This window comes from Salvelinus sp. IW2-2015, linkage group LG14 (assembly GCF_002910315.2).
Source record: "Salvelinus sp. IW2-2015 linkage group LG14, ASM291031v2, whole genome shotgun sequence".
Lineage (NCBI taxonomy): Eukaryota > Metazoa > Chordata > Actinopteri > Salmoniformes > Salmonidae > Salvelinus > Salvelinus sp. IW2-2015.
Window position 1 is genome coordinate 41884294 of NC_036854.1, and position 8707 is coordinate 41893000.

The following is an 8707-nucleotide window of genomic DNA, read 5'->3' on the forward strand; positions in this document are numbered from 1 at the left end:
TATGCAGGTGGTCTGATCCCATCTCATTCTAAATGATGTCATGTTTCAACCAAGATGGTGTTCCTGGTAATAGCGCCATGTCATTTAGTTGAAACGTTTTCCTTTTAAAATTAAAGGGGGGGAGCAGAATGTAAGACACACAACACACTACTGGTGGTCTGACTGTACCAGGAACTAAAATAGGCTACTGTTTTGCTATTTTAAAATTTAAATAAGTGTTTTAATTATGATTGGTGGTATTTTTGCTTTGAACCAAATTATGGGCTGTTTTGTTTGCTTTCATCTCATGTCCCCCCCCCAGGTGTATATTGTATAAACAATACTTTGTTCTGTCGTCCATTAAATTAAAACCGTTTTATGATTTCATCTGAACATAAAACATGTGTACAGTAGCAGACAAAGTGTTTTCTTATTGGTTGTTATGAGAATTRCTTTATCAATGTTCATAAACTTCAATTCATCTACTCAGTCTGCAACCCAGAGTTTGTAAAGATTCTGGTTGAATGAAACAGACAAGAGTCCCAGCTTACAAAAATCAAAGTGTTTATTCACGACAACGTTCTGACGTCCAAATACAAAAACATCCATTTTATACTGGCTCCTTACGTACAWACCTTCACACACAAACAGTAGGTATCCTACGCACATACGTACAAGTTCAAATCTTAAGCTACGCCTTGCTCAGACAGTCTTGTGMTTTTTCCACTARACAGATACATTGTTTAATCTGCAACATGTTTCATCATGTTCTGCCAGCCTAACAGTTTCTCCCCTCCACGGGTGGAGYCAGAATGTCCTGTAAGGAACACAGTYGTCCAGCTCGTCTGTCGATAGCTCCTCTTATCATTTGTTTCACACTTGCACCCTGCTTATGTAARGGATGTGAAATGGCTAGCTAGTTAGCGGTGGTGCGCGCTAATAGCCTTTCAATCGGTGACGTCACTTGCTCTGAGACCTTGAAGTAGTGGTTCCCCTTGCTCTGCAAGGGCCGCGGCTTTTGTGGAGCGATGCTTCGTGGGTGACTGTGGTCGATGTGTGCAGAGGGTCCCTGGTTCGCGCCCGGGACGGAGTAAAGTTTAACTGTTACACTTACATACTAAAAAGGAACAAAAGGTCCTTGTTCTAATTCTMACTAAAACTACACACATCATCAGATTATAGTTTTATGATTCTAATCAATTTCATACAATTATATGGTTTCAGAGTGGAATTATTTAATCATTATCTTTCAACATATAAATTATTTTATCGTTGGTCCTATACAATTCACACTGTACCAGAGAGCCACCATGAATGAGGCTCTCTGATTGGACTCGTCATGGCCCATCCTTGTATAACTACTGCAAATACACACCTTTTCTATTCACATACTGGCCATATACACCATTTACARACATATATTGTATCGTATTTGTTTATATACTGGATTCTGCGTATACTCACTTAATCTCCACGATGAGTATYAAAGTAGTGTAGCGGAGGTATACGCCATATAAATGAAAAAGGCTGAARAGATCACAATGTCGAGCAACTATTATTTCTACGCGCAGCAATGTGCCCGCAGTGGTAAGCATACACACGCAAGTTCCAAAAAAAATCAATTTGTGGGGAAAACACCATTTATAAAATGCTCACACCATTTGCGAGCGGTTTCATGGACAGAAATGGAAATATCCGTTCGAAATTTATAAAGAAAGAGGGAAAATCTAGAGTTAACAAGTATCATGGTTTGCCATGTACCAGCTGTTTCGTTATGGTCTGTATCATAGCCGTGGGAAGTAGTTTATGCAACAACAAAACATTGTCAGCAGATTGGGTTGCTGGGGAAACTTTAAATTATTTTTCTTTCAGGGGATGCATCTATGGCCAGTATGTATTTACAAAAAAAAAATCGAAATAAAAAGTTACATGCAACTGAAAAAAATGRCGTCTGAAAATAATGTATCGTTTATGACCAAGTGCGCATGCTCTTCATCTCCAATATAATCTTGCGTTAACCGGGGATGCCAATTTAGCAATTTTGTTGCTAGATTTAGCAATTTTTCAGACTACGCTGGCAACTTTTTTCCCAAACAGCACCTAGCAACAAATGTAGCTACTTTTAAAAATGTATTTGGAACTTTTGAAAAGTGACTCAAACGCTAAAATGCACGCAATCTAAATGACACAAAACGATGTTTTCTGTCACAACACACGTGCCTGGTTGCAAAAGTGTATTGTGAGTGACGTCGGCAGAAGGCCAGCAGCAATTTCAGTACATTGCAAATCATTGTTGGCTGACTGCTGTAGTAGTAGTAGTAGTAGTAATAGTAGTAAGACAGGTCCGACAAGTCAAACCCAATGAATATAGTTGGTCACAAYTGTTTGATCTTGAATAGAACTTACAACATCGATCAACATGTCTCAATCAAAATTGTACAGCCAGAAGTACAGAAAAGTGTGGGAGTCTGTACCTGAACAAATGTCAAATCATATTTTTGGCCGAGATGGCCAGTCAATTTGAGTAACGTTATTGTGTATTCTACGTAATGACACCACAACGTCATTTAGCAGCTTTTAGCAACAAATCCAACCTGCCTCTAGCAATATACCCTGAAAATGAGTTGMCAYCACTGGTCACTACCGCCATGCACAGGTCGGCTGATCCAGCAGCAGGAAATCATTGTATCACGTAATCATATATTTTATTGGGGGTGCAGAATAGGTCAAAAACAATACTTGGATTTTTTTCCAGACACGGCATTTTTTTGGTTGCATGTAACTTTTATTTTGTAAGTACATAACGACCATAATAAAGATAGTTGCTCAGCGAAACTCCATTCTTTGGTAAGTACCGAACGTATTTTGACATTATTAAACTTGAGAAGCTGATGCAAGGCAAGTTGAACGTCTGCTTCCGGGGCTTGAGAATGCAATTTGGGTTAATTGAATTCTCACCGAAATACATTATTATAGTGTACTTTTATTATTGTGTACATTTTACTGCATTGTTAGGAGCTGGTAACATAAGCATTTCGCTACACCGTATACGCGACCAATAAATCTTGATTTTGGACTAACGTTATAGTGGGACGTTGGCTAGCTTCCGATTCGTTGAGCGCCTGAAAGTGGGATCAGAAACGAGTTTGAACGATGTATCGCTAGTTGTCGGATTCCYACACAGACAAACAAGATAGCTAGTTACACAGAGTGTGACATTAAATGGACACAACAATCCAGCTTCACAACGAGATGGTAGTAAGTACCTAGGATATCGGTTCAAAATACCCGGTGGCGATATGACACGTGTGCTCGGCATACTCCGCTCTCTCTATCCGCATGTCCAGACTCTGGAGGAGTTTGCAGACGGTACTGTCTTCAGAGAGGGACAGAGAGCGGTGCTCATCGAACCGACAGATACAAACCGCTTCATATCGTTTGTCCGGGGTGTGTTTGTCTGCACGGATAAAACTTTACAGAACGTCCCCAGCTGCAATCAGGTAAATGTGTAGTTAGCTAGCTACATAACTAAAGCATAGCCTAAGTAGCTAGCTAGCTAACAGCATGGAGTAGCCGACCTTTTACTTAGCTAACTTAGTTCAATATTTGCAATGAAATGCAACGTTTTGAACTAACATTTGATTTTAAGAGATGTTTCGCAGTGCTACGTTTGACTACAAAAGCCATGGGTTAAAATGCACAGAGACAGCCAGACACACACACACAGAAAACAAAACATTGTGCCGGTTATGTTGATGTATTGATTTAAATGTCATCCGCAGATCAGCACCGTGCCTGAGCTGTTGGCGTTCGTGTTGAACAACATCAAGAGGAAAAAGAAAAGGAACGTCCTGGCGCACGGTTARGGTTACCCCTCCACGTTCCWGGACCGCGACGCCGACCAGTTTAAYTTRCATGGCGAGGTCACTCAGAGTGCCGCGTACATCCACGGCAGTGACTTATGGAAGAGGATCTGCCAGCGTCTCGGCACCGACGTCTCCAAGTACCTCCTGGAGACTTGTTCTGTGTTCGTGACGGTGCCACCGTCGTCCGCGTTCCAGGTGTGCGGCGTGCCTGTGTACGACCGCGTTTCCATGTCAACGGGTATCTCTAGGTTCCACCTGGGATACAAACGGAATGGTACTACTAGGAACAGCAGAGGGAGAAATAAGGAGGTCAGAAATGGGGGATGGGAATTTCAGGGTTCTGATGGGAGAAAAAGGAGAAGAAGGGATGGAGGTAGAGACACTGGGAAGAGGAAGAGGAAGAGGGAGGAGGTGAGTTTGGGTAGGAAGAGGAAGAGGGAGGAGGTGGAAGGAGATGGGTGTTTGCCTGGAAAAAGGAAATGCACTCAAAGGGAAGCTTCCACAGTCTCCAGTGGAACCAGCGATCGTAAGCACAGAACACTGGAAACAAATGGGGTCAAGAGACCAGTGGAGGTTATTTCTCTCACCAAGGGACCCACACAGAGCCTACAGGTTTTCAATGGTTCTAGCAATGTGGAACCGGTGTCAGTAGAAATGGAGCAACTGGCTGGACCTGAAAGACCAGTGGAGYCTCTGATGGTCACCATAGAACCCACCGAGAGCTCTAAGCAGGTCTCCAATGACACAGGTAATATTGAGCAGATGTCAATGAAAACAGGACSTAGAAGGCCAGCGGCGACACCGGCTGTAGTCCAAAGACCAGTAGAAGAACAGTCTGGACACGTATCAGCCACTGTCCATCTAGAGGGGGGTCCTAGTTGGAGAACAGGGTCGTTCCCACCACCCCCTCCCTCCCAGTGTTTCATCCGCACCCTGGGCATGCTCTACGGAGGGCGGGGCATGCGCAGCTTCCTACTAAACAGGAAGCGGAAAGGTAGGGATGAGGGGCCCAGGCGTCTGCAGGGGCGAGACTTAGTGAGACTGGTCTTCTTTGAAGGCGTGGCCTATCTGAACGGAACAGAGAGGAAGCCTAAGAGACTTCCCAGAAGGTTTTTCACCTTGGTGCCTTTGTTTAGTCAGTTGTTACGTCGACACAGGAGGTGTCCCTATTCTAAGATACTGCAGAGAGTTTGTCCAGCGGTGGCACAGGGGGATATGGCCTCCCTCCTGCCCCAGCACAGTGCARGTCACCGGGTGTACCTCTTTGTCAGAGAGTGCCTCACCATGGTGGTCCCCCCGGAGCTCTGGGGGTCGGACCATAACCGATTCAAATTCCTGTCCGCAGTCAGGAACTTCCTGGCCATGGGCAAGTTTGAGAGGATCTCATTGGCTGAGCTGATGTGGAAGATGAAGGTGAATGACTGTGATTGGCTGAAGATCAGCAAGACAGGTGAGTTCCTCCTCCACTACTTTCCCAGACTCTTAACTTTGCCCCATCTCTCTCTCTCTCTCCTTCTCCATCCAGCTTCCATTATATCTGTTACTTACCTTCATTCCACTCATTCTAACCCTTCTCATCCCCAGGCCGCTGCCCGCCCAGTGAGCTGTCGTATCGGACGCGGGTGCTAGGCCAGCTCCTGGCTTGGCTGCTGGATGGCTATGTGCTAGGCCTGGTGAGAGCTATGTTCTACGTCACCGAGAGCATGGGACAGAAGAACGCACTGCGCTTCTACAGATACCAGGTCTGGGCCAAGCTGCAGGAGCTGGCTTTCAGGTATTATACACAGTTACACATGTACGAACAGGATCATTTTATCTGTCTCACTATCATACACAGCCCTCAGTTGTTGAGTCACTCAGACTTAAACAAAATCTCGCCGTGTGTCGCTCTGTGTTTCGCTCCCACTCTGTCTGTCACACTCACACATAGCTCAGTTTAACTCTGTGGTCAGCGTCTACTAACTGTTATGACCTTGTTCCCAGGGGTCACCTCTCTAAAGGTCAGATGTCKGAGTTGACCCTGGCCCAGGTGACGTCGCTCCCCAAAACCACTGTCACCTCCCGCCTCCGCTTCATCCCCAAGACCGACGGCATGAGACCCATCACGCGGGTCATAGGGGCGGACGCCAAAACAAGGGTATGACTTTGACCCTTTTTTAATAATAAGTGTTTTCATAAGTTTATGTTTGTATCTGTCTTGCTGTCAATGTGTGTGTTCTCTGTCCCTRCAGTTGTTCCAGGCCCGTGTGAAGGACCTGTTAGATGTGCTAGGTGTCTGTGTACGCTCCTCTCCCTCTCTCCTGGGCTCTACAGTGTGGGGGATGACCGATATCCACAGAGTCCTCTCCTCCATCACCCCTGCTCAGAAAGACAAACCACAGCCGCTCTACTTTGTCAAGGTTGGTCTATCGTTTCATWCCATAGTTCTTTACCCTTAATCCCTCCTCTTTCCCCCCCTCTAATTTTCTCTCCACTTGCTCTATCTCTCTCCCACGGGTAAAAGTAAGCTGGTCCGGTACTGCGTCCCGGCATAATAAATAGTGGGGGTACGCCCTACCGTTAAAACATGAGCCTATCACAATGAAAACAAAATGTCAAGAAAACTGTAGGCTATTATACCGTTGTTAATCATTACCGTACCAGTATGTAATGTACATTACCACATGTCAGAGTGATGAAAAATCAGAGGATGAACTCAATCGGTTGGTAGGCCTATAGCCTACACTCCAAAACGCCATGTGGTTCAACCAGAACAGTGACATTTTGCCACGGCAGAGATGAGTGGCCGAAAACCAAGACGTGCGAGGACAGCATCGGAGGCAATACTTCTGACCTGTTTTGGCAATCACCAAATGTCGTGACACTTCTTGTTGTTTTGTGTAACGGATGACTCTTCCTATTCACCGTTGTTTGGAGGGAAAATGTTGGATGAATAAAAAACACATCAATAATGGTTGTTTATGCCACAGTAAGAGGTCATTCATTTTTAAAAGTTACATGACATCTTTATGACTAGGCCCAGAGAGACGCTAATGYATTAACAGGGATCCTAAATGTAATTCTGTGATTAGGCTTCCCGGCCGGCCCATTAGGCAGCCGCCTACAGCAGCGGTATTTTCCYAGAAACTGACCATCACCTCCCATTATTCTGCCCCAAAACAATAACTCGCCCAGTGGCGTGAGGGCTRGCTCTCTCTGTCTTGTTCTCTCTACCATCTATCTCATTACCATCCATCTCTACCTCCCCCATCTCTCTTTCTCTCAATTCAAAGGGGTTTTATTGGCATGGGAAACATATGTTTACATTGCCAAAGCAAGTGAAATGGATAATAAACAAAAGTGTAATGGTCATAAATGAACAATAAACATTAGACTCACAAAAGTTTCAAAGGATTAGAGACATTTAAAATGTAATATTATGGCTGTTTAGTGTGGTAACGAAGTGCAACTAGTTAAAGTACATAAGGGAAAATAAATAAACCTAAATCTATTCTCTCTCTCTCTACCGCCCCTCTCTCAGGTGGATGTGAGTGGGGCCTATGACAGTCTACCCCACACTCAGCTCTTGGAGGTGATTGGTCAGGTCCTGTCACATGTGCAGGAAGAGCTCTTCTCAGTGCGATGCTACGCCAAGGTGTGGGCCGACACCCACGAGGGCCTCAAGAAGACCTTTGTCAGACAGGTACACACCCTTACCTGTCCTTTGTCTCGCCAAACTTGTCCCCCCCCCCCCCCCGCGCACAATTTTGTTTTGTTTACATTTGTCTGTGTTCTTGTGTCCATTTATGTGTGTCTTACGTGTAGGCAGACTTCATGGAAGACACTGTGGCGTCCACCAACATGAAAGGCTTTGTGATGTCACTGCAGCGAGAGGGCAAAGTTCACGATGCCATACTGGTGGAGCAGGTGAGAGGATGGATGGCAGCCATTTTTGAAGAAGTGCTACAGCGGTATCCTGCATACCAATAACCTTTTCATTCCTTCTAGAATTGTCCCAACACGGCAACCCATTTTAATAGTAAATGGGGTATTGCTAGTGTATTCTAATGCTAGTGTATTCTAATGCTAGGGTATTCTAATGCTAGGGTATTCTAATGCAGGGTATTCTAATGGCAGGGTATTCTAATGGCAGGGTATTCTAAGCTAGTGTATTCTAATGCTAGTGTATTCTAACGCTAGTGTATTCTAATGCTAGTGTATTCTAACGCTAGGGTATTCTAACGCTAGGGTATTCTAACGCTAGGGTATTCTAATGCTAGGGTATTCTAATGCTAGGGTATTCTAATGCTAGGTATTCTAATGCTAGGGTATTCTAATGCTAGGGTATTCTAATGCTAGGGTATTCTAATGCTAGGGTATTCTAATGCTAGGTATTCTAATGCTAGTTTATTCTAATGCTAGGGTATTCCAACGCTAGGGTATTCCAACGCTAGGGTATTCTAACGCTAGGGATTCTAACGCTAGGGTATTCTAACGCTAGGTGTATTCTAAACGCTAGTGTATTCTAACGCTAGTGTAATTGCTAGTGTATTCTAACGCTAGTGTAATGCTAGTGTATTCTAATGCTAGGTATTCTAACTAGTGTTATCTTCTGTCAGCATTTTCTCACAGATATTCATGGCAAAGATGTCTTGGAGTTCTTCACCCAGATGCTCTCTAGCTGTGTTGTTCAGTTTTGGGAAGAAGTGAGACAATTTTATATTTTCTCTTTCTCTACATTTTTAATAAAAATAAAAAAAATCATTTACATACTTATGTCGTTGTGTCAAATTATCTCCTTTTATTCTTTAATGACTTTGAGTTTCTCTGAAGTCTCTACATACTTCAGTCTGTCTAATGACCCCCCCCCTCCACTCTCTATA

At 44.1% G+C, this 8707-nt stretch overlaps 1 protein-coding gene and 1 pseudogene across 1 annotated transcript in view; both read left to right on the plus strand.

Annotated features, from left to right (window-relative positions):
* The window catches only part of LOC111973562 (partitioning defective 3 homolog), an 807950-nt pseudogene that overhangs the window by 695996 nt on the left and 103247 nt on the right, over positions 1 to 8707 (plus strand).
* The window catches only part of tert (telomerase reverse transcriptase), a 21866-nt gene continuing 16022 nt past the window's right edge, over positions 2864 to 8707 (plus strand). The window contains 8 exon segments of the mRNA XM_024000278.2: positions 2864 to 3479; positions 3762 to 5295; positions 5430 to 5619; positions 5829 to 5982; positions 6077 to 6244; positions 7366 to 7527; positions 7650 to 7751; positions 8444 to 8530. Of these exon segments, the coding sequence (XP_023856046.2) occupies positions 3279 to 3479; positions 3762 to 5295; positions 5430 to 5619; positions 5829 to 5982; positions 6077 to 6244; positions 7366 to 7527; positions 7650 to 7751; positions 8444 to 8530 (2598 nt within the window). The 5' untranslated portion in view covers positions 2864 to 3278.